Here is a 27422-nt window from a genome sequence, read left to right on the forward strand (position 1 = left end):
AAAGAGGAGTCTCACTGATCTTGATGGTCTGTTTGGTGATGAGCACTCTAGTAGAGCAATCCAGAGCTCAAGGTGGAATTGTGGTCCCCATTGGCGTTGCAGCAATCTGCTTTGGGGCCTGCTTTGTCCCATGCGTTCTTCTACCTGGAACAACAGCTGGCTCTTGCTCTATCGATTGCATTAAGAACTGTCTCTCCAAATCTACTGCGGGCGGTGTCAAAGACACCCAATACTTCTGCAACCTTGGTTGTTCTACCGCCTTGTGCTCAAGTTTCAGCACCAAAGAAAATCCTGGTAATTTCTTTTTCCTCTCTATTTTTGGAAACATACAGACACAAGATCAACAAACTCAAGGTTTTGTTTTGCTTTTTTTGTTTATATTAATTCCATAGCTGCAAAGAAAGTTGGAAGCTGTATGGAATCTTGCTCAGCAACATGCGCCAAGAAGAACTGATCAATTCCCACATAAGAGATCGTTCATGAATGAATAAAGAACATGGCCTGTTCAGTGATTTGGGATTTAATCCCAATTAATGTATTTAAAATAACGACTGTATGTATGTCAAAATCCTTAACTGCTGCTACTCATTCTCTCAATGTGGGAATGAATTAATGACGCTTCTTAAATATTTTGGTTAATATGAATGTAAAATATTTGGTTGGGTTATATATATATATATATATATGTATGTATGTATGTATGTATGTGTGTATGTATATATATATGCAATTGAATAAGTTCAGTAAAATATCTTAAAAAATTTGAGATTGTCATTTACCGTATTTATTTTGTATTTATTTTATATTATATGCCACCTGCATATACCATATTTATCATTTACTTTATTACACAATTACAACAAGTGATTTTAGATAAAATGTCTATTTTTATATATTACCATTCCATGTTACAAATTATTCCGTTCTATTAAGGATAAAACATATTCAATAAAATTATTTTTAAAAATTGATCAAAATTTATTTAATATTTGATTGATTAATCAAATTAAAAGAGATTTGATTTATTAACTCAATTAAAATCAAATTCACCTCTATAGATTATAGTGACTATTTGTGTAACAACAGACAAACTCCCACCCTACCCCCAACCCACGATAAAAGCTCACTTAAACCCACCCCAACCCATGATATGAGCCCACTTAAACCCATTACTTCCTCCTCCTTAAAATGTTTGTCATGTATTATTTTCATGAAATTTAAAAATAAGTTTTTTATTTTAATGTATTTAATATTAAATTTAGTATTACATTAAAAATTTTCTTTGTCTCATTTTCTGTGACAATTTTTTGTTCGACATTTCAAATTTTCAATAATGTTGTTTTGGCAATATATAATTTCACATATGATAATATTTTTTTAATATACTGTAGACATCGGTTTTGTCCGAGTCTACTGTTTTCATTTTAAGTATATTAATAATAATAATAATAATAATAATAATAATAAATATTTTTAAAAATATAATAATTAAAAAATTAAAAAATAATTAAAATAAAAAGAGAAATGAGACAAAAACCAGGGGCTGGTACGGCGCTGCCGTCGCCTCTGTCAGCATCCCGACCAGCCCCCTGTCAGCCTCCTGATCAGCCCCCTAACACCCCATAACCAGCTCTCTTTCAGCCCACCTACACCTACCCTACAGCCACCCAAATCCCACCTAATTGAAGCTCTTTAAAATCAACGGACGAACTTTTTCCCCTTCTTCTCTCTAGGCTTTCTAACCAAAAAAAAGAAAAAAACCCATTCGATCTACCCATGAAAACCCTCGAGCTCAGACGAACTCTTCCCCCTCTCAAAACACCCTCAACAGCCCTAGACAGACCCTCATTCCCACGCATAAAAAACCAAATTTCACACAACCCCCTAAAAAAAAAACACCCAAACCGAAAACGAAATAGATCTACACAAATCACAAAAAAAAAAACACAGTCCTCCCTGTAGGGAGGAACCCAGCGCTAAGCTACCTGCAAAAAAGAAGACAAATCAGTTTTTGTTCACAACAAAAAATAAAAAAGAAAGAAAAGATGAGAGATCCGAAACTTTGAAGACAGATTCACGACGGTCAAGCCACTTTCAGGCCAAGCGAAGGTCGGATCTGGAAAAAGGACGTCCAAAGAAATTTTTGGTGACTTTTCTAACCATTTTCTGGTCACCGACGTCCACCGTCGATGGTGACTCACACGGCGGCCGGCGCAGGCACGACGTCGAATTTTGACGAGACCAGAGACCCTCCCTTAGAGCCTTTTTTTTCTGTGAAACCAAATAGACTGAGGAAAAAAAATCTGACTTTTATAGAAAACATAGGACCAAAACGACGTCATTTTGAGCATAGGACCAAAATGATGCCGTTTTAAGAGTAAAGGATCCGCGCGTGGACCGAACCCGACCCGAGATCCTCGTAACCCGACCCACTTCAACCAGCCTTGAACAGATTCAGACGAACCGCCAGTGAATCGATCTGAACCGTTGGTCGCCCGAACCGTCGATCCAACCGTCCTTTATTTTGATTTTTTAAAAAATATATATATGTTAATGAATAAAACAAATTGTATGATTTTGTGGTTATGATTTATTCATGTTATTTTAATTAGTACATTAATTTGCACACACTTTGCATATTCATGCATGAGCTCTAGACCCGGGCTCTATCCCTTTTAGGAGGAAGTGAAGTAGCTACACTCTTATGAGGTGATAACCTTCGCATTTGTTAGCGAAACACTTTCACTTAGATTGAACCTTTTCCGTTAGTAGCCTGTAATGGGTGAGGATCGGAGAGCCTTACTAGTCTATAATGGATGATGATGTGAGGAATAGTCTGGAAACCTTTAGACATGTAAATCTCAACCCGGCATATAGTGAGCCGTAAGGTCCAATTTTAGGATAGAGCCATATTGTCCCTTTTACGAGAAAATTACCGAAATTAGGATACAATGTATATTTTGTTATGACGTATGTTCATTCATTTACTCATTTTTATTTATTTGTTTTATTTACATTATTGATTTGTTTTATTGTCTTCAATTTTGTTGCATGCATCATATAGGTACCATATTTTTAGAGGGTATTATTTTGGACCAATCTTCAGTAAGAAAAAACTTTCAGAAAACCTAAAGGATATTGTCTGTGTGTAAGAGCTACTTAGAGGTCAAGAGCCATTCAGAAGGTACTCAAAGGAAAGAAAGAGATTGCTTAGTAGATGGTCACATATCGGTGCTACCACAGTCAGTGCATATGGATCTCAGTCAGAATAATATATCAAAATTGAAAGCCATTTATAAACAGTAGAGAACGGAGAGAAAAAAATCTTTTTCTAAGAAATACGGGGATGTGACACTGCTTATGTTAGTGAAGGTTGATGAACAGTTGATGAGAGCCGTAACACAGTTTTGAGATCCATCTTATCGATGCTTTGTATTCAACCAAGAAGACTTAACCCCCACGATCGAAAAATATTCTTCTTTACTCTGGATAGAGTCTACCAATCAAGATAAGATTTATTGGAAAGAGCATAAGACTATCAGATATAGAAAGAAATTAGTCAATATCATGCAAGTGGAGGTTGAAGAGATAGACAAGCACAAGAAAGAAAAGAACGGGATTGGGACCATTCCATCAGCTTTTCTGCTCGAGTAAATAAAAAAGTATATTGATACTGATCGGGGGTTGGATGTGTTTGCTTTGGCCATCTATGGACTAATGATATTCCCTAAGGTTTTAGGACATATAGAAGCATCAGTGGTTGATTTTTTTGAGCAATTAGATAAAGGTATAAACACTTCACCAACTATTTTGGCAGAGACTATTAGATCACTTAATTTTTGTTGAAGAAAGGGTGAAGGACGATTTATGGGGTATGTTCAGTTGCTTTTTGTCTGGCTCAGAAGTCATTTTTTAGGGAAAGAAAAGACATCATTTCGGCCATTCTCGGTGCATTTCAGTCATATCAAGGAGTTTATTGCTAAAGAATGGAGAAAAGATTGGATAAAAAATCAATGGTTGGCATTCTTTCTGAAGCTCACTAGCGAAGATATAACATGAAGGGCACCATAGATGCTTTCGATGGCTATCTTGTATAGTTGTGAAGACGAGTCATGGGTGCCTTTGTTAGGAATATGGGGGGCAGTGAGTTATGCGTCCCTTATGGTTCAAAGACAATATGATTCACGGGAGTTCATCCCTATGACTCATAAGCTCAGTTCACTCGAGTTTGATTATGGAACACCCGGTTATGTGAAAAGGGTCCATGAAATCATTCAAGCATGAAAATAAGTCAACTGAATGAGCCCAGCTAGATTCACAAATAATGTTGCTGAAGGTCATCTTGCGTGAAGAATGAAAAGGTTTAACAAAATTAGGCCTTTACAGCTGATATTTTAGAGAAGTTACCAGCTCCTGTTTCAGTATCGGTATTATCGACTCTTGAGATCGCTCAGCGAGAGTTTGAGATTGAAAAGAAAAGGTTAGAGAAAGAAAAGATGACTATGATGGATCAAGTTAACCAACTAAGATATGATTTGATGATGAAAGATGATGCAGTATAGAAGTTGACTAAAGAATGAAAAGTATTGAAAGAGGATCTGTAAAATCTGCATCAAAAAAATAAAAAATTGAGGTTGGATAGTAGACCTTTGAAGAGATCCAAGAAAGATGTGAAGGAACTACGAGATATGGTGGAATATTGAAAGAATAGAGCTCGAGAGAATAAAAAAAATGATCTCCACACTCACCAAAGAACAGCATGAATGGAAAGAAAAACTTTCAAGAGCTTCTAAAAGGGTAGCAATGCACCAAAGAGAAAGTGAAAAGCTAAAAGCTGAACCAAGGAAGGAACGAAATAAGAACTTCGATTTGCAAAGTGAAAAAAAAACCTTAGAGCTTGAATTAATGAGTTTGGAGCTTCAATTGACAAGCAAGCAGAGTCACATAGACAAGATTTTGACTGAATGGCAAGATAGAGAAGATTATTGGGCTCGCACTTGCAATATGGAGGTAGACGCTCGAGAGATGTTGAGAGCAAAAAATTTAGGGAGGCAGCAATACATCGAACATCTGACTACTCAAATCTACAAGGCTGTTCGAAAAGCAAGCAACATGGTTGAAAAGATGGAAGCACTAGAATGAAAGATTGTACCAACCTAAGGCTATAGTCAAAGATTATTGCACTTTTTGTATGAAGCTAGGGAGCAATATGCTTAAATCAAATGTTTTTATGGCTTTAATGTAAGAATGATCGGATGAAGTGTAAAGACTCCCATGGTTAATGAAAGTTTCTTTTTGTTTCGATCGATCCAAGACAGTACCCTAATTTGTATTTCATTCATTTCATGCATGCATTTTCATACTAACAATAATATCAATAACATTATATCATGCGATCTAATTCATGGTTAATAAACTAAGGTTCAAGGATTGCAAAGCCAAAAAACTAAAATTCATCAATTTTGCATAGATATAATACTCATTCTCAGACTCGAGCCATGGAAGAAGAGAATATAGCTAGATTTGAAAGGGTCAAAAGGGCACAGGAAGAGATGCGAGAAAGGGTGATAGAAATGCAACAAAGCATTGAAGCATAAATGGCTGAATTAAGATAATTGTTGATTGGATCAATGAAAGGAAAATGAGTCACAGCGCATCAAAGATAGAAGATGAGGTTAATATAGAAGAGCCATTATACCCTCAGAGATTCACTCCACCTCAGGTTCAAGTTCAAGTTCCTTGGGGTATACACATCCAACCACCAAGTGCATAGCCATACCGCTATGTCAACCATTCTGCAAGTCAATAACCGACCCACTTGAATACCAATTCGAGACCCATCTCAGTCGATCCCATCATGGTACCAAATTTTGACGACCCTGTTGAATAAAAGAAGTCTCACAAAATGTCAGAACCTGTTATAAATTTAAAAATTCGAAATAAGTATGACCAACTCGAAGAGAGGCTCAAAGCAATTGAAGGTAATGACACTTGTGGGGTTATTGACGCCAATGAGCTCAGTCTAGTGCCTGACTTGGTTATCTTACCAAAATTAAAGGCCTCAGATTTCAAAAAATATGATGGGACAAAGTGTCATTCTGCTCATATCACCATGTTTTGTAGAAAGATGACAGATTATACCCATAATGACAAACTATTAATACATTGTTTCCAAGATAGTTTGACTGGTTCAGCAGTTAAATGGTACGTGCAGTTAGATCAGAGCAAGATTCATTTATGAAAAGATTTGGCCAAAATTTTTCTTGCTTAGTATAAGCATGTCTTGGATACAGCCCCTAATAGGCTGTCATTACAAAATACGAAGAAAAAGTCGATGAAAACCTTTAAAGAATACACACATCGATGGAGAGATGCAACGGCCCAGGTCTAACCGCCACTGACTGAAAAAAAAATAACTGTGCTATTCGTCAATACACTGAAGGCCCTGTATTATGACATATTGGTGGGAAATGCCATGAAAAACTTTTCTGACATGGTAATCTCAGGGGAGATGATAGAGAATGCTATCAAAAGTGATAAAATTAAAGGGTCTGAAAAGAAGACAGCTACTTTAAGGAAGAAAGAGCAGGAGACACATGCTGTCACTCACAGAAATCCCCCACACCATCCTTTTGTCTCGTATAATCCATACCCCCTTACTACCCTACCACAAACCAAATCTCTCAACAACCATACCATTACCGAGCACCCCAACAATCGCTACCCAGACTAAGTTTTAACCCTCAACCATCCAATTACACCCCTACACCTTCAGCTTGATCATTTACCTGACCAACCTACCCAAACAGTAATCAAAGAAACTCATAGAATAATAACAATCGGGAAAAACTACATTTTGACCCAATTTCTATGTCTTACATCGATTTGTACCCCCAGTTAATGAGAGGCCACCTTGTCGCTCCTACTTATGCGAAACCATTAAGACCACCTTACCCAAGTTGGTATGACCTTAACATCAAGTGCGATTATCATTACGGAGTTACAGGACACTCTATTAAAAATTGCATGGCATTTAACCACAAGGTGCAAGGTTTGATAAATGATAAGCTTTTGTCTTTTGATACTAAATTCAAGCCCAATGTCAATGGAAACCCTTTATCGGATCACACTGAAGGGAAAATCAATATGGTGGGTAAGAAAAAATATGTGAAGATCAAAAGATGCACGAATAAAGTAAGGACCCCTTTTGAATGGGTGTATGACTATTTATATGAGACGGACATGATTCAATCATTATTTTTAGATGATAGTGGTAGTCATAAAGACCCTGACCATTTTTGTAAATATCATGGGAGAACAATTGGGCATTTGATCCAAAGTTGTGAGGTTTTTAAGCAAACATTATAGAGCTTGATGGATGAGGCCATCATTGAATTCTATGATGAATATGATGGAAATAGTGTGAATACAGTGGGTGACGAGCGTCCTAGCAAGTTTTTTATCCCCAAACCCCTCACTGTTTACTATGATGAGAAACCAGAGCCCCTAACTGAGAAAACTATCTTCTCTCCCAGGACACCAATGACCATTCATGTCCTAGTCCATTCCCTTATCAGACCAACAAAGCAGTTCCATGGTGATATGATTATGATGTAGTGATACGAGGGCCTAATATTACCTCGAATAATCCAAGCACGGAGAATACCGCCAACATAGAGGGAATAGGAGGAATGACCCGAAGCTATCGAATTTATACCTCTAAAATGTCAGAAAGGGCCAAGAAAGAGAAAGACAAGATAGGAAAAGAAAATGCAAGGAAAAATCAAGATCCTCAACTGATGGTAAGCTCGAAAGTGCAAGTTAACAAATCGGTATAAAAAAAAAAAGCTTGCGAGTTTCTAAAGATCATCAAACATAGTGAGTACAGTGTGGTGGACTAGCTAAATAAACTGTCAGCTCATATTTTTTTACTGTCTCTACTACTGAATTCTGAGCCGTATAGGAATACTTTCCTGAAAGTGCTCAACCAAGCTTATGTCGAGTATAACATATCTGTTGAGAAGATAGACCACATGGTTAGGAATATTATAGCCTCAAATTTTATCACCTTCAATGATGATAAAATACCTCCGAAAGGACGTGATAGTGTTAAGGCTTTACATGTTACTGTCAAGTGTAAGTCCCACACTGTGACCAAAGTGTTGATTGATAATAGATCATCTATCAATGTTATACCTCTAACGACATTATCAAAGCTTCCAGTGGATCTCTCTCACATGCAGAATAGCCATATGATTGTAAGAGCGTTTGACGAGACATGAAGAGAGGTAATTGGCGATATAAAGATCCCATTACAGATTAGTCCTTGTACCTTCAATGTCATATTTCAAGTAATAGACATAACTCTAGCATATAGTTGTCTACTTGAAAGACCTTGGATTCACACGACCAGAGTAGTACCTTCATCATTACATCAAAAGGTAAAATTTATCATAGAAGAAAAATAAGTCTGTGTGGATGGTGAAGAGGACTTATTGGTAACAAAGACCTTAACAACTCCCTACGTTGAGACAGCAGAAGAAGTAATTGAATGTTCTTTCAGAGCTTTTGAAATAGCAAATGCTACTTATGTAAGAGAAGGGTCAAGGATGCCGATTCTTCAATTGTCAAAAGCTACAAATATGGTAATTAAGCAGACTGTTGGAAAGGGTTGACGAGCTGGGCAAGGCTTAGGAAAAGCTCTACAAGGGATAGCAAGAGCACTATACCCAATTGAAAACAAAAAAAGATGGGGGTTAGGCTATAAGCCTACGGCTGCTGATAAGAATAATGTAATGCTGAAAAAAAAAAGAAAAGAGAATGGCACGTCTCAAAGGACAAGATTTGATTGATGAGAAAATGATTTTCCTTTATTTGTATGAAACCTTTCGTTCAGTCGGGTATATCTATCCTGGGTCAACAAGAGTTGAACAAGGAAGACTGGTAATGGGATTAGATGAAGCTTTCTCACGACTTCAAATAGAAACAGATGAAGGAGTCATGCAAAATGAAGAGATCTTTTTTCCCTTTTAAAAGACTTAAAGAATGGTGTATCGTTTTTATTGTCTTTGAACCTTTAAACTCAAAAATTTCAATTGCTTCTACCCAAAAGCATGCGGAGGTTAAGTGTATGGGCTTATTTTCATTATCTTAATAAAATGATGAATGCAATGCATTTCACTTATACCGTGTTCTCTATTTTTCATTTTTCTTTTCTTTCATTACCATTCTCTTTGCCCTTGCCAAGATCAATATATATTACTTTATGATTATACTCATTTTCAGGTTTTCTAATAATGAACATTATGGATGACCAAGGCAATAACATCGGGTTTGATTTTAAAAATTTGACTCACATTAGCGAGTTTGATAATGGCATTGATTTAGAAGACTATGATTTACCTCATGATCTGTTAAAATGGATGAAGTAAGAGAAGAAAATTATAAAACCCCACCAGAAATCAATTGACCCATTAAATTTGAGAGATGGTGACGATAAGAAAGAAGTCAGGATCGATACTTCACTATCACCAATTGAGAAGTAAAAGTTAGTGAATCTGCTACAAGAGTACATGGATATATTTGCATGGTCTTACCAGGATATGTCAGGACTTGACACAGAGATAGTTGAGCATAGGCTACCTTTAAAACTAGAATGCCGACCAGTACAACAGAAGTTGAGACGCATGAAGCCAGAAATATTGCTAAAGATAAAAAAAAAAGTAAAAAAATAATTTGATGATGGTTTCTTAGAAGTAGCCAAGTACCCTGAATAGGTAGCCAATATAGTCTCAGTTCCTAAGAAAGATGAAAAAGTTAGAATGTACGTGGACTATCGAGATTTAAATAGGGCCAGCCCAAAGGATAACTTTCTATTGCCACATATTGATACCCTTATGGATAACATTGCTAAACACTCTACTTTTTCATTCATGGATGGGTTCTCTAGCTATAATCAGATCAAAATTGCTCTTGAAGATATGGAGAAAACTACATTTGTGACAATGTGGGGGAAGTTTTGCTATAAAGTTATACCTTTTGGGCTAAAGAATGCTGGTACCACATATCAAATAGTGATGGTCACTCTCTTTCATGATATGATGCATAAGGAGATAGAGGTATATGTTGATGATATGATAGCTAAGTTTCAGGAAGGGAAAGATCATGTTGTTAATCTAAAAAAGCTCTTCAAAAGATTATGAAGATATCAACTCAAGCTGAATCCAGCCAAATACATCTTTGGTGTTAAATCTAAAAAATTGTTGGGGTTTATAGTTAGTGAAAGAGGTATAGAAGTAGACACTGATAAAATTCGAGCCATTCAAAAATTATCAGCACCACACACGTAAAGGGAGGTGAGAGGCTTTTGGGGTGATTGAATTATATCTTTCGCTTCATATCCTAACTTACCTTGAAATGTGATGCAATCATCAGGTTCTTCACAAAAATAATCCTGGTGAATGGGATGAAAAATGCCAAAATGCATTTGAAAAGATTAAAGAGTATTTGATAAGCCCACCGATGTTGATTCCACTAGTTGCAGGAAGACCATTGATTTTATATCTAATGGTTCAAGAAAAATTGATGGGATGTGTATTAGAGCAAAGAGATGAAACTGGCAAGAAAGAGCATGCTATATACTATTTGAGTAAAAAGTTTACAGAGTACGAGGCCAAGTACCCTCAAATAGAAAAAATATATTATGCCTTGGCTTGGACTACTCGTAAACTCAGACAATACATGCTCTACCATACGACGTGGCTAATATTAAAATTGGATCCCCTCAAGTACATTTTTGAAAAACCATCTTTATCAGGCAGGCTAGCGAGATGATAGATCATACTCTCAGAATATGATATTGTGTATGTGATGCAGAAATCCATAAAAGGGAGTGCAATTACTGATTTTCTTACTGATTGAACTATAGAAGATTATGAACCTATGAAGTTTGACTTTTCAGATGAAGATTTGATGGCAATCTTGCAAGATGAAGATAAAGAGCCTGTAAGAGAAGTATGGAAAATATTTTTTGACGGGACATCCAATATAATGGGGCATGGCATTGGAGTAGTGCTAATATCCCCAGAAGAAAATTATTACCCACGTACCGTGAGGTTAGATTTCAATTGCACAAACAATGTCGCAGAATATGAGGCATGTGTCATAAGGTTACAGATGGCCATTGAAAAGAAAATTGAAACACTAGATGTATATGAGGATTCAGCTTTGGTAATTTATCAACTAAAAGGTAAATGTGAGACCAGGGACTCGAAACTAGTATTGTACCAAAAGCACATAGTTGGCTTGAGGAAACATTTTCAAGAGATTCAATTTCAGCATGTTCATCGAGAAGAAAACCAGATTGCTGATGCCTTGGCCACTCTGGTAACGATGTTTAAGTTAAATAATGGTGTGGGAATCCAGCCCATTAGAGTACAAATAAAAGTTTCATAGCTCACTGTTCAAATATGAAAGAAGAGGTAGATCGACAACCATGGTACTATGACATTGTACAGTATATCAAGTGTCAAAACTACCCAGAGCAGGCTTCAAAAAATGATAAGAGGATCATTCGAAGATTAACAGCAGGCTTTGTGCTTGATGGAAAAATCTTGTATAAAAAGGTTAAGATCAAATTTTACTATGGTGCGTCGATGTTGTGGAAGTGAGAATGATACTTGAAGAAGTACACGAAGGGATTTGTGAAACACATGCTAATAGGCATATAATGGCTAAACAGATCATAAGAGTTGGTTCCTACTGGTCTACAATGGAAAATGATTGCATCAGTTATGCTAGCAATGCCACAAATGCCAAATTTATATAGATAAAATTCATTCTCCTCCAATCCCGCTGCACGTCTTGGCACCATCGTGGCCTTTCTCCATGTAGAGAATGGATGTGATCGGACCCATAATCCCTAAAGCTTCAAATGGGCATCGATTTATCTTTGTGGTAATCGATTATTTTACAAAATTGGTGGAAGCAGCTTCGTATGCTAGTATTACGCGATCAATGGTGTGTAGATTTATAAAAAGAGAGATAATATGCCAGTATGGTCTCTCGAAAAAGATTATCTCAAATAATGCTAGCAATTTAAACAATAAAATGATGAAAAAATCATGTGCACAGTTTAAGATCAAGCATCATCATTCAGCACCATATCGCCCAAAAATGAATGATGCAGTGGAAGCTGCAAATAAGAACATCAAAAGAATATTGGAGAAAATGATCGACACATATAAGGATTGGCATGAAAAGTTACCTTTTGCTTTGCTTACCTATAAAACATCAATTCGCCTCATTCCTGCCCGCATTGCACTTTGTGTTGGTCTCTGCATGGTAGGCTGCGAACTTAATCCCTCAGAAGTTGTCTATAATTGTACAAGCGATTGTGCAACCTCCATGGTCAATGCTCACAATCCTACTGGTAAAAACACTAAAATCTATCTTTATACCCTACATTTTTAAATCTAAGAATTATAGCAATTCTTTTCTCCATTTAATTTCCTTCAAACAATATTTTTATGGGTTTTTTTTCTCTTTCTGATTTTGCAGATGCTGAGAAAGTCGAAAACTTTGTTGGTTCCTGCTATGACACTTGCAAGCAGAAGAACAACTAGGCGCTCTTTTCTTCTTTTTTTTTTTTTTTATTTTTTTATCACCGTTGAACAGTAAATAAGTGGAACTAAAAGTACCCAGAATGAAGTAAAATGTTATTGAGTCACCTAGACAGCTCAAGTGTTTGGGTTGAAAATAAAGTTTTAATTATATTGTTGGATTGGAGTTGTATAATTGTTTTTCCATTGCACCAAAAAAGAGAAACGTACTCTTTTATTTATGCAATCGTAATTTTAACTTTCAAGTATATGATTGTTTGATTTTCCTTTGCTTTTGGTTTCGTTTAATGAATAATAGAGAACATTAATTAATTAATTAATTAATTAATTAATATATATATTTCTTAGTACATTTTTCATCTTTTATGGCTCTCAACATTTCTCAATCAATCAAGGCTAAAGCATTGAACATATTTTTATATCAATTTAAAACAATCGATTTTAGTTCAATATAATGTCTACTATAAATTACTATTTAAACAAATTCATTACCATTTTATTTTATTTTATTTTTCTATTTTGTGGAGCCAATCTCTCTCCTCCTTTCCCGTGCCCTGGTTCTCTACTTTATTTTCGAAGATCATTGCACATATTTTATTTTTCCTTATTTTGTTTAAAACTATTTTCATTTTCTTCATCATCTAGGAAAACAGAAGAAACAAAAATCCGGAAGATTGGCCATAACAGTAATTCATGATTGCTTCCATAAAATTGCCCCAATTCACATTTTAAGAACTTTTTAAAAAGTGCATAAATTACCATGAAAAAAATTGTTAGAAAATAATCTTGGGCTTTGTAGTAATTAATCAATAACTCCAATCCCATGTTAATAAGAGGGAAAAGGCGGGACAAATGGTCTGTTTTAAGTGGATGGATTGCATTCATATCAACATGGAGAATATGAAGAACAAATGAAAATTTTTGATCATAAGCACATGTGAGATAGAGGAATAAAAAGGAATAATTATTTTTTCACGGAATTGGAATTTTAATTTTAGCACTCTATTAAAAAATTACGTGATTGTTGAAAAAAAAAAAAAAGCGAGAATTATGGAAAGAGTAAAAATGGGAAAAGAGTAAGATCATGAGAGAGAGGATTGCCAGGTAGGTATAATTGACTTTCATTAATGTGGGCGATTAGTTGACTATCTCGGGACCATTGATTCCGGACCATTGGATTAAAGAAATATCAATGGTCAAAATTTAGTGTAAAATTGTAATATTTTACTCTGGTTCCTTCCCAGATAGTGGTAATTAGTGTAGTAACTTGCCACATATGGCTTGTGGTTTCGTTAATAATATCAACAAATCTGTTGGTAATGTAGTTTCCAGTATATTTTTAATTTTTAATTTTTTTCAAAAATTTTGTAAAAAGTGATTACAAATTTTTTTTACAAAATTTTCGTGAGAAATCTTTTTTTTTTCAACGAATTTCATGTAGTGAAAACAAATCAACTGTATTATTGAAGGAATTTCATCTTAAAAATATTTTTAGATTATTAAAAATTTCTTTGAAAAATTGGTTGGCGAATTTTCTAATGGAAATTAGATTGGATCAAATTCCGGCGTGAATAACCGATGATTTTGGTGTATTACTGACGATGTTTTGTCGCTAGTATTTTTCTTATGGTTTCTGCTTTCATCAATATTGTCAGATAATTCCGTTGAAAAAATCACGTTAGTCATTATTTTCCTACAAAAGTTTGTTGTTTTCTTGTTCAAAACTGAATTGGAGATAACGATTTATGTAGCTAATAAGTCAATTTGTTAATAAACCGATGGTGATAATAATAAATTTGTTATTCTTTCATGTTGATGCCGATGCTTTGAAAATTGGTTGCAGATGTTGTTGTGCTCTGCTTTTCTCGTGCTTGAGATGGCGTGATAGGGAAATCTAGTCGTTTAGAGTTTGGGCATCATCGGATTTGCTTTGGTTGCAGTTGCTTGTGTATGCTGTGTTTTGTTCCTTAGGGTTTATTTATTTTAAACAAAATTATTTATTTGATATATTATGTTTCTTTGTATTTTTATTTATGAATTGATAAAATTTATAATTTTATAAGTTTTATTAGTACATGTCTTGTATACATATAAATATATATTTATATTACTAATATAATAGGATAAATTAATAAAAAATTAAATTTTAATATAATAGTAATTGTTCCCCTCAAAATTAAATGTAAAAATTTGCTAGTGGCTGTTGATGTCTTTTTGGATTGGGACTCTATGTTTCCATTTTCCTTTACTTTGTTTATATGGTTTGCACTGGGATTTCCCGTTCGTTGGGAACTTGACTCTCCTTTTTTCTTAATAAAACCTTTTTTTTTTGTTAAAAAAAAAAAAGAATTTACAGGGGACTGATAGGGCCAGCGCATGCCGAATATATAACTTTTTATGGCATTCAAAAAATACTCACCCTGACAAGTTCAATTTTCTTGAATGACTCTAGCATGGTACAGTGCTTCAGGCAATTAATCCAATATTTTTTTCTTGCATTAAAAATTTTGGATTAATTAGCATAAAAAAATTAACTATATTATAATTAAAAATCAATAAATCAAAAGTTGGTATATGGTTTGATCAAAAATTAAGATTTATGATTTAACTAATTGTTAAAATTTTTTCACAAGGTATAAAAAAACAAAAGAAATTAATAAAGCAATGAAATGCCATTTGGATCTTTTTTTCTTCTAAATTATTGATCTAATTTATGGTTTTATGGTTGAAAAGTTGGCCGAAAGTTGAATAAGATAACAAACGTGACATGTTTTAAAGGAAAAGGTTAAAGATACCAAAAATGATATATGATATATGTTTCGATACTTAAATCAATACGGTAATTGAAGAAAGATGGAATAAGAGAGGAAAAAGAAGAGAAAAAAAATAGATATATGATTAGAGGAAAAAAAGAGAGTAGAGTTGAAAATATGCCACAGCCCAATTTGACTCTACTTTTATACCTTATAAACATTTATCATTAAATAAATAAAATATTGAAGTTAAAACAATGAAACTTTTGGAAGATACTTAGTCGAACAGAAAAATAATTATTTCTCTAAAAAGTCTTGAAAAATAAGACCACAACATGTCATCACTCATTATATTGACATAGAAACATACTATTTTGTTCGAATTTAATGATACGAATTTCAATCCAGCTAACTCAAATTGTAATTAACATTCACCCCTATCATTTTTACTAGGATGTTAAAGTAAAATTTTATTGTTTAAAATAGTTGAACTATGAAATATTATGATTGTTTTAGTATAATATCATTTGTAAACAATGAAGAATATGAAATATATAATATTATTTTTATTTGTTAGATAAATAAAATAAGTAAAACTAAATTTATATCTTTTTTACTATTCACTTGTTAATATTTTACCTTTTATCTTAATTCTTAAAAATTTTTTATTATTACTTTTGTAAATTTTCATGAAATATCATTATATCTCATGCTCCATTGACATATTGTGAGCTTACCAAATTTCATTTGTAAGCATAACCGTAATGGAGCACATGCAATGCCAACCAGTTAAAATCTATAAAAACGTCTCTCGTACAATAGAAATTAGAGCCACCAAGATTTCCATCTACATACTTTCTTATTGCAAACAAAAGGAAAAGGAAAGCAAAGAAAAATGGAGGAAAGAGGAGCATAGTCGGTCTTTATGGTTTGTTTGGTATTTGGGATTCTAGTTGGGCAGTCCATAGCTCAACTAGGTCCTATAGCCTTGTCCTACGTGAATTGTTTCATTCCGTGCGCCATTCAATACGAAGGTAGATTTTGCGCTGTCAACTGCTTCAAGGACTGTATCCTTCCCTCCGATTCTACTGTGAGCACTATCCAAGACACCAAGCCTTCTGCAGGCTTGGTTGTGCTGCCGCATTGTGCTCAGATATCAGCACCAAAGAAAATCCCGGTAACTATTTATTTTCTCTCCCCCTTTTAAGTAGACACAAGAATAAACTCATTTTTTTAATCATTTGGTTTAAATTCCTTAGCGGAGGAGAAAGTTGGATGGTGTTTGGATGATTGCTCAAAGAAATACGCCGGAAACAACTGATCAATTACCAGATAAGAGATCGTTCGTGAATGAATAAAGCCCTATTGAATATATTTGAGTTAATCCCAAATAATGTATTTAAAATAATGACACTGTCAAAATTATGTTAACAGCTGCTGCTCCTTACCTCCTCTGTGAAGGAACGAATGAATAAGGCCCGTCAAATATTCGGGTTAATCTGAATGTAAAACTATTAGGGCTATAACTTCTGTTTATATAATAAATATGACTCTATGTCACCAAAGACTAATGATTTGTCTGCTTTCCACTGGTGATTTGTTATTTGGAGGGTCAGACTCATGTTCCCAAATTTAAATTTGCTTGTCATTAATCATGCATAAAGTTCTGTAAGAATTTCATAGCGTGCTATAAACAAAAGCTTGGTGACTAAATCATGTGAAAAAGATAGTAGCAAGTTGGAGAAAATGGGGCATTCAAAACGCATGGTTACCAGACACCGCTTCCAGGCTATGTCACGTAATGTGCATGGTTTTATGTTCTCCTATGTGTCGTAACGTTTTTGGAACCGTTAGACGTAAATTGAGTTTTTAAAATTGAGAAAAATAAAATGGAGTTGCCACTAATCTTTGTTAAGGTGTGATTGACCACCCAAAAGTTTATCTTCTTAATAAAACTATAAAAACAAGTTTAAAGTTTATCAAAATGATAAATTTCGATCTGCGAAAAAACATGTTGGGTTCGAGAGTCGATTACGTATGGGGAAGGATTAGCACCCCCACAACGCCCAAAAATTGGTACCATTTAATTACGCGTTATTTTCAGTGTTGGATAAAAATGGTTTCAATTTGAAATTTAACACTAATTCCTTTCATTTGGAAAAATAAAATTTTGCTAAAAATTTTTATTTAGAAATATTGAGAAAATCTTTAAGTTAAAGAATTATCTTAAAATTCTCCAACATCTAGGCAGAATTTAAAATAGTTCTTTTCGCTTAAGATTTTACACAATAATCCTTAAAAAGAAATAACAATCTTTATAGAAAATAATTGTTAGTGACTCTCCAACATCGAGGCAAAGTACCAAGAATTATTTCTTTCGGAATATTATTTTTATTTTATTTTATAATATCATAATTTTTTTAAAAAGTATTATTCTTTTTTATTATAAAATATTTTATCATCAAATAGTAAATGAAAATTAAAGACAGAATAATGCAAATAATTACCAATGGTAACACACTGACGGATGTATGCCAATGAATGTTATGTGGAATGAGATGTAATTTTAAAGTTGGGTTCTTAAGTATAATGAGACCACCCCAACTCTCCAACATCTAGGCAAAGTTTAGGTGCGACTGTTTATATTTAAGATCCTAATTTACTATTATACTTTTTATTTAATAGTCTTATTATTAATGCGAATTAAGAAATCGTGTGAAAAGACTTAACGAAGTAAAATTTCCTAAATACCCCATCATCTAGGATTTTTAGGAGGTTTTGAGTAAGGGCTTGAGTAGAGATTTTGAATATTTGATTTTAAGGTTTAGAGGGTTTTAAGGCTTGAATTTTAGGATATGGAAGGTTTAGGGTTTGATTTTAGAGTTTGGAGATTTTAGGATTTGGGTTTTAGGGTTTGGAGTTTTGATTTAAGGGTTTGGATTTTAGGGATTTTGGATTTTGGGTTTTGGATTTTAGGCGTTTTGAATTTTAGGGGTTCGGATTTAAGAGATTTTAGATTTTTAGGGGTTTGGATTTTAGTAGGTTTTGGATTTTAGGGGTTTTAGAAACCTAGGATTTTGAAAATTAAAAATTAGTGTTTAAGGTTTCGTTTTTAAGAAAATACGAACATCTCTAAAAATCCCCAACATCTAGGCGGATTTTCGAAGCAAGTTCGATTTTAATGATTTTTAAAAATTAATTTAAAATTTTCTTATATTTATTTTTTATAAAAATTTCTCAACATCTAGACGGAATTATTTCTTTTAAAAAATATTTTTTATTCCCTCTAACATCTAGGCAAGAAAAACAATAATAATTTTTTTTAGCATTTTTAATATGTATTTTTAATTATTACTTGTTTTCAATTTTATTATTATTAAAACAATTAAAAATCTATCATAACAAATTTAAGAACTTATCATGTATAAATATGTAAAAATACCTAAAATAACAAAAATAATAATATATATAAAAAATTTAAAAAATAAAAATAATTTTTTTTTTACCTGAACCGGATCGGTCAACGGTTCGGTCAACGATCCGATCAACGCTGGTCTGGATCGGTCTGATCGGTTCGGTTCAATAAGTGACTCGGGCGATCCAGAGGTTTGGACCGGTTCACTGGCGGTTCGTCCGAACCGACTGGAGGGTGGCTCAGGTGGGTTGGAGGGTCGGTTAGTGCGGATCTCGGATCAGGTTCAGTCCACGCGCGGATCCTTTTATGCTTGAAACAGCGTCATTTTGGCCCTATGCTCAAAACGACGTCGTTTTACTTTTATGCTTTCTTTATAAAAGCAACCCTTTTTTTTGTTTCAGTACATTTTTTTGTTTCTGAGAAAAAAAAAAGGAAAAAAGGGCTCTGGGCAGAGGTCTGGCGCCCTCGCCGTCTGGGCACCGGAGCACAGCTCCAGCCGTCGCCTAGTCCGTCGTCGTCGATGGTCGAAAACTTCAAAAGTGACCAGGAGGTTCTTTTCGACGCGATCTTTCCAAATTTGGTCTCTTCTTCGTCGAAAACGATCTCGATCAACGTAGATCGAAGTTCTAAGTTTTCTGTTCTTCTTTTCTTTCTTTTTTTTTTTATAAAAAATACTCAAACTAATAACCTTTTTTTTTTGTTGTAGGTACCTTCCTAGCACTGGGTTCTTCGTCGATTCGGCGAGGATTATGGTTTTTGTTTTTTTTTTTTTTGTGTTTTGGTAGTTTATTTTTACAACGTTACTCCCCTTCTATCTCTTTTCTTTTTTTTTTGGCTAGGAGCTCTATTTATAGAGCTCCAACCATGCATATTTGGGGGGAAAAGCATAGGGCTCAGCATGGGGTGTAAGCATGAGCCCCATGCCTCTCTTATTTCTTCTGTATTTTTTAGTAGTAGGGTAGGATGAACAGGGTATGGGATAAATAGGGTATGGGATGGGTGGTGGGCCTGGTGGTAGTGGTGCCGGGGATGGCACCACTGTCATCCTTGATTTTTTTTTATTTTTTACTGTTCTTCTTCTTTTTATTTTATATTTTTTTTGTATTTTTATTTTTATTTTTATTTTTTTGGGACAAAATTAATGTCAACAGCTGCCCCTCTTTGCATATTACTGAGAATTAGGAATAGAGCAAAGACAGACAACGATTTTTTTCGAAAACAGATCGTGGATTTTTTTTTTAAATAAAACGATTGGGATGACACTGCAAGTTAAAAAATAATGAATCGATCGAGATAATAGTGCGAATCGAATTTATGCCCAAAGGTCTTAGAAATCATGCCCATAGGTCTTAAGAATCGTGCCCGGAGGTCTTACAGAATCGACTGGGATAACATCACAAATCAAAAGATAAGAAATTGATCAGGATAACACCGCGAATCGAAATTATGCCCGGAGGTCTTACAGAATTGCCCAGAGGTCTTAGAAATCATGCTCGGAGGTCTTACAAAATTGACTAGGATAACACTGCAAGTCAAAAATAAAAAATCGATCAGGACAACATCACAAATCGAAATTATACCCAAAGGTCTTAGAAATCATGCTCGAAAGTCTTACAGAATCATGCCCAGAAGTTTTAGAATCGACTGGGATAACACTGCAAGTCAAAAGATAAAGAATCGATCGGGATAACACCGCGAATTGAATTTATGTCCGGAGGTTTTCGAAATCATGCATGGAGGTCTTACAGAATCATGCCCGGAGGTCTTACAGAATCGACTGGGATAACACCAAAAGTCAAAAGATAAAGAATCGATCGGGATAACACCACGAATCGAATTTATGTCCGGAGGTCTTATAGAATTGACTGAGATAACACCGCAAGTCAGAAAGAAAAAATCGATCGGGACAATACCGCGAATCGAAATTATGTCCTGAGGTATTAGAGATTATGTCCGGAGGTCTTACAAATCTCAAAATCTTTGAATGCTCCTTATAATCAGAGGCAATGAAACTTTAAAATTTAAAAATCTTTTAATCTTGAAAGTCATGCATAGAGGCTTTTAGAAATTATGCCCGAAGGTCTTACAAATCTCAAAATATTTGAATGCTCCTCATAATCAGAGGCAATGAAACTTTCAAAACTTGAAAATCTTTTTAAACATGACTTTTGCCTTATCAGAGATTTTTGATACTCTAAAAGTCTTTCTTTGAAAAAGGTTCCCTCTAAACAGAGGCTTTGAAATCTTGATTGAAATTGATTTCTCTTAAACAAAGGCTTTCAAATCTTGATTAAAAATGGTTCTTCTTAAACAGAGACTTTAAAACTTTAAAAACATGCCCTTTTTTTTTGGTTTTTAATTCTTACAAAGTTGATAAATGCAAACATGATACAAATGTCTATTCTCATCAAATGATGCTAATGGAAATGTCGATGCAAATGTCAATGCCAACGTAAGAATGCAAATGCTTGATACATTTGACTTTTTCACAATGTAAATGACAATGTCCTTTCCATGTAGATGCCCCTACAAATACCTTTTCTTAAAATACAAATGCTATGATGCAAATGCAAATTCTTCTTATGATGTGAATGCAAATGTCTTATACAAATGTCAATGCAAGTGATGCAAATACGAATGTCTTTCTTATGATACAGATGCAAGCGATGCAAATGCAAAGACTTTTCTTGCCCCCTCTTTTTTTTTTTTTTTGAAGAGTTTCTGTTTAAATTTTCATTGTTTCATTTTCACCCAAAAAATGATCTCAGTATTATGTACAAAATGCTTCAATAATCTTGAAAATTTTCAAAAGTGATAAAAAATTACCCCACATAAAGTATTTTCGTAATTAATGAAAAATTTAGAACTCAAGACTTTCGAATCTCTTGGAAGTCGGTGATCACTATTTGGAAAGCTTATGGATGAGAGGGTAATTGACAATTCAACTCCTTTTACTAGTGGGCATATCTCATGAAAAGGCTTGACAATGGTTGCAAGGATTTCATCTTGGGCTCGTAAAAAAAGATAATTTTTAAAACACCTTTTTTTATTGAAAACGTGATACTCCAATGTGAGTTAAAGCTAGCCATTACTTTTCAAACAAAATTTGAGAAGAAGATAAGGCTGGCCATTTTTTTTAAGGAAGGTCTTTAATGGGTATTGGTCCTTCAAGAGGCTTTGTATCGAGACCTTTTATTTCGAATAGAACCTTGGAACTATGAAATTCATTATGAGGCCTCAAAAATGACTTTAGCTCTAAACTACCCTTTTAGGGTTTTCACCTTAGAGCTATATTTTTTTTTTTATCAATGAAAAATTCAACAAGTATATACAAATTCAAGAATGTTGCTTTTCAATCCAAGTATCCACATTTGATCAAAATGGGCTTTTCAGGGTGTGTAATGTAGGCTGAGGTTAAAGGTTTTGAAAGAAAGGATAGATAGGCTCAAAATATGTTATTCAAGGTGATTAGGCCAAGGATCCTGATGAGCATTCTTTGACTTTCTTCTTTTGCCCCCTTTTTTTTTGAAACATTTGGCTTTAATTTTAGCAACTTTACTCACCCTTTTTTTTCCTTGAATTTTCATTTTCAAGGTACATATTTTCTCTTTTTTTATTTTTTTTATTTTTTGAATTCTGATTAAAGCCTAAGATTCTTATCTCCAAAGTTTCTTTACTCTTTCTTGAAAATACCCAACTTTATCTTTAGCTGTTCACTTTCCTGAATCTTGAGATTCCAATTGAAGCATTGTTCACTTTTTATCCTAGACTTTCATCTTCGAGGGACATGTTAGATGCTTTCAATTATATGATACTTTTGTATCTTAATTTTGCCCCCTTAATGTAGAAAATGATCCTTGGCTAGGGTTTATTTTGGAACAAAAAATTTAATAGGCTCAAATGGGTAGCAAATAGATAATTTTTTTATGTACAAGAAGGATAGAGAAAGATGGTCATTCATCATTTCAAACATGATCACTTGGCTAGAATAGCAAATCATTGAATATGTTCCTTTTTTATTTTTTTTCTCTTTTTTTTACTTTTTTTTATTTTATTTTTGATGCCCCATCTTTTTTTACTTAAAGTTCTAACGATGATTAGGTCGTATAGGATCGATCGCATAGTTCAAAAAGGCTCTTTGGGCTCTAAAATTTTTTTTGGCATTTGCTTGGTGAAAGGAAGAGAAAAGGTATAAAGGTATGAAATAAATTATCTTAGGCATAAAGGGATTCTTTTTTTCTTTTTCTCAATGTGCCTTAAGACATGGAACAAAGGTTATTTAAGAAAAAGGCTCAAGTTTTTTTGTATCTATGGTCATAGCAAAATTTTGACACACATTAGACTATCAATGGGAAAATTTGAAAGAATATTTGATTTTTGAAATTCAAAACAAACTTTCAAAATTAATCTCTTTTGTTCTTTTCCTAGGAAAAAATTATTGACCCTTTAAGGTCTGAACTCAAACTCACATTCCCTGAAAGGTTATGGTTGATGAGTCCAATCATTTAAGTGATTAAGAACATGAAAGTATTTGAAAAGGTGTAGAGATATTTGATTAGCTTTTTCCTAACAGTAATCACCATTTCCTTTAAGAATCATTCCATCTTTATTACAAAATAAAACTTCTTTTTCTCTTTTTTTTTTTTTTGAAAGTTACTTATGTGGGACTTTTATCCAAACAAATGTATAAAGAGAAAATTTCATGAAAAAGATCAAAGTATTCAATTCTTTCAAAATAACTTAAATAACTCCTAGAGACACAATCCGCATGTCCTACATACATAGTAAAAAAAAAATCATCCTATCCTGATTTTCAAAACTTGACACCTCCCTCTTCATCTCAACGTCTCACATTTGACAATTAAATAGAGTCAACAACTTCCATTGTTCTATTACCTCCGGAGTCAGAATACCATTCTTGATAAGATCTTTAACTTTTTCTTTCAACTGCTTGTATTTTTTAGTTGAGTGGCCAATTGCCCCCATATGGTAATCACACTTGTCATTGGGATTGTAACTCCTTACTGATGGATTTGGTGTTGCTTTCAGAGGCACATGAGTGAGATATTGACCTTTTATTAGCAAAGGAAAAAGGTGAAAAATAAGGATGGGTAATTTTTCTTGATTATTCCTTGGTTTCTTTCGATTCTTTGTTGGTCGGGTGGTGGATTCAAATGTAGGAACAAGATCATGAATGACCACTTAAGGATGAGAGTTTGCTAGAAAGCTTAAATGCTGACTTGGTTGGAAAAGATATGGGTTTTGAGAGATATGGCTTATGATAGGGTGATGAGGTTGATAAGCAAGATAAGGATTGTACGAGATAAAGCTATCAGGTAGATGCCTCTCTATTGTGACTGCTTGCACTTTTTTTTTATTCTGTTTTGATGTATTTTTCTCTTCAACATCTGTCGCATCTTTTAATTTAATCCTGCCACTCTTGATTGCATTTTCTATAATTTCATCAGAAATTATCATGTCTGAAAAGTTTTTAAAGATATTCCCAATCATTCTTTCATAATAGGGAGTGTCCAAAGAATTGATAAATAGAACAGTAATTTTTTTCTCTGACAAGGGTGGTTGTACTTGAGCTGCTATGTCTCTCCATCTATGTGCATATTCTTTGAATGTTTCAGTTTATCTTTTCTTCATGTTCTGCAAGGATAACCTATCTGGCACCATATCTTCAACATGCTTGTATTGTGCTAGAAATGCCCTAGCCAATTTATTCCAAGAACAAATCTTACTTCGGTCTAACTGAGCATACCATCTTGCTGCAGGTCCAGTGAGACTATCTTGAAAGTAATGGATCAATAATTTATCATCATGAGTGTAGCCTGTCATCTTTCGACAGTACGTGGTAATGTGTGTTAAAGGGCATTTCATTTTATCATACTTTTCGAAACCTGTGGCTTTGAATTTTGATGGAACAACAAGATCTGGTACTAGAATAAGTTCACTGGCACCAACATTCTTGTACATATCATGGCTTTCAATTACTTTCAATCTCCCTTCTAACAGATCATACTTATCTTTCATCACTATATCTTCTAATGGATCTGGCACCCTTTTTAATTTCTTTAATTCTTTATGATCATCCACATTAGGCACAGTAGTGAAGTCGTGAGGAGTATGCCCAGGATTGATATTTGTCTGAACTGATGGTAAGTTGGCAAAATGGCCAATATAAGGTTGATCAGTTGTTGGAGGTGCTTGTGACACATGGGGATCTTGAACATATGTGAACCCAAATGGATACAATGGTGTCTCAACAGTTGTTTCCTCCATTGTCCTGTATGTCTCAACAACTTCTTTTTCTTTTGTCAATTCCACTATCATCTGTTTTAATTCTGTCAGTTGTCTGTTCATGTTTTGTTGCATTCCCTTAACTGTTTCACTGATCTCTCATTGGGTTTTTTCTACTCTATCCATTCGACTGACGTCTTCATTTTTCATGATTCTGGTACTAACTCGAGTGCTATAAGTGTGCAGACTCAACTGACCTCGTTTTCTAAGATAGCTATCCTTGAACCTTTTATTAATCATCAAAAGTCAGAAATGCATGGCATGAATTCTATTGTATATAAAAAAATTGCTTCGAAGGTTTGACGAAAGTATATTTACAATTATCATTCCTTGTCCTTAGCTGGTATGAAAAGTAATGAATTCAAGCAAATGATGCATGACATACAAGTCAAATTTTGTTATTTTGGTGAGGGGAAACTTGAATTCCATCCTATATTCAAAATAGGTCATCTAGATATATCCTTTCTATCTAAAAAATTTGGTGAAAACATACTTGCAACCATCATTCTTTCTTATACTCTTTTAGGCACGCCAATAAAATAAACAGATGCATCAATTCATAAAAAATCTAGGTTAAAAGAAGTTTCTATTCATTTCCAAAAGCATCAAGTTTACACATCATGAACTATTTTAGGGTTGGGGCCAAAAAGTGCCAAACCTACTCCGACTTCCCTTTGTCTCTCCTGAAAAATAATTGACTATGATTACTAGGGAGGATAACTCTTTGCTTAAAAAGCTTTTTATTCATCATCCTGACTAACCCTACTATTGCCTGCAGCATTACCTACCATTTCGACATGGATCAAAGAAAGGTTCTCATGAATAACTGGCTTCATTTTGGCATCAAAACTTAGATATCCGACTTTCATCAATCCCTACACCCTATGTTTCAAAGCTGTGCAGTCTTTCAAAGAATGGCCCACAACACCAAAATGGTATTCACATTGAGCATTAGGGTTATACCATTTAGGGAAAGGTGGTTTGCGAGGTTCAACAGCGATAGGGGCAATAAGATAATTTTTTAAAAGTAATGGGTACAACTCTGTGTAGGACATGGGTATCAAATCAACAGGAATTTTTTCTTTGGTGTTACCAAAGTTTTTCTATCCTATGGTTGGTTTGCTTTGCTGAAAAAGTCTTGAAGTGAATTGAGAAACTTTGGGTTAAAGATTGGGTTCAAAAGGTAGTGACGTTATAGCACGCTGAACAGGCGATTGTGAAATATGAGATGGTGGACATGGGTTTAGGTGTGAAATTCTTGGTGGTTGCATGAAAATTGGGGGCCTAATCTTAGGTACTTGAAAATGAGGTTAAAAATGGTCATAAGAAGGATTTAGGTGCGAGTTTGGACTCGGGATAGTTTGTGGAGGTTGTTTGAAGCCAGCTGGCTTATTTTTGGAAATCAAACTTTTGAGCTCAGTCATTTGCATGGCCAGTTCACCCATTTCTCTTTTAAGTTTGCCCAAACCTTGGTCATTGTTCAAATCACCCAATGCTCTAGCATGCTCTGGCAGAGTGCTGGAACTAACGAGAGCCAATTGACCTTGACTTGACGGAAGTGACACGGTCTTTGAGGAGCAACTAACTCAACCATACCACTACTTTTAACCATTTCTATCAATTGAGCCATTTGTCGTTTCATCTTTCGAAGCTCAAGCCATAATTCCTCTTGATTCAACTCCAAAGCACTAATCCTTGCTTTCATTTGATCTCCCATTTTTGTGACTCTGATTCCCACCAAGACATACAACTTATTCCAGGACTTAGACAAAAAATTCTAGATTACTACCCTTATTGAATGAATATCACAAAAATAATGACACACGAAGTATGAATACATGAATATGATGGCTAAAGAATGTCATGAAATGTGTATATGCCTATGACAATGAATTTTTATATGTACAAATGACCCAAATGAAAATTTTTATCAACCATGACTGTGTATGTAAGGAATATTATATTACAGGGATAGTGGGATATGAATGCAATGTTTGTTCCATACGACCCCACCATTCATGAATTTATATGCATGAAATGCAATGACATGTTTACATGAATGATGAGTTGTATTCCTATGACTAATACAGCATACTTGTATGGAATGCATGAACCTATCAAGTGCATTTTATATTTTTACATGGAATATAATGCTTGTATTATGCCAACCTAGTGAAACTAACACTACCTTTTATGATGCATATGGAATGGGATACATGTATTATTTTTTATGATGTACGAAATGCAAAAGATGAAACAAAATAAAAAAAAATTAGAGGGAAAAACAAAATAACTAGGACATGAAAATTGATTTTTTTTATTGGGCCA

The 27422-nt window shown here is 34.2% G+C and overlaps 1 protein-coding gene and 1 long non-coding RNA gene across 2 annotated transcripts; both read left to right on the forward strand.

The window, feature by feature from the left end:
* The first annotated feature begins 9572 nt into the window (after positions 1-9572).
* LOC149511133 (uncharacterized) lies at positions 9573-11669 on the forward strand. The gene is made up of 8 exons (XM_089755110.1): positions 9573-9722; positions 9960-10056; positions 10141-10166; positions 10276-10287; positions 10435-10816; positions 10928-11104; positions 11147-11385; positions 11433-11669. Exons 1-8 carry the CDS (start codon positions 9573-9575, stop codon positions 11667-11669), a joined length of 1320 nt encoding a protein of 439 aa, XP_089611236.1.
* Positions 11670-12294: 625 nt separating this feature from the next.
* On the forward strand, positions 12295-12868 carry LOC149511134 (uncharacterized). Its single transcript, XR_016334276.1, has 2 exons — positions 12295-12430; positions 12559-12868. It is a non-coding gene; the product is annotated as an uncharacterized LOC149511134 (long non-coding RNA).
* The last annotated feature ends 14554 nt before the right edge of the window (positions 12869-27422 follow it).

The sequence above is a fragment of the Durio zibethinus genome, chromosome 26 (assembly GCF_047325235.1).
Source record: "Durio zibethinus cultivar Kanyao isolate XHJ-2024 chromosome 26, ASM4732523v1, whole genome shotgun sequence".
Lineage (NCBI taxonomy): Eukaryota > Viridiplantae > Streptophyta > Magnoliopsida > Malvales > Malvaceae > Durio > Durio zibethinus.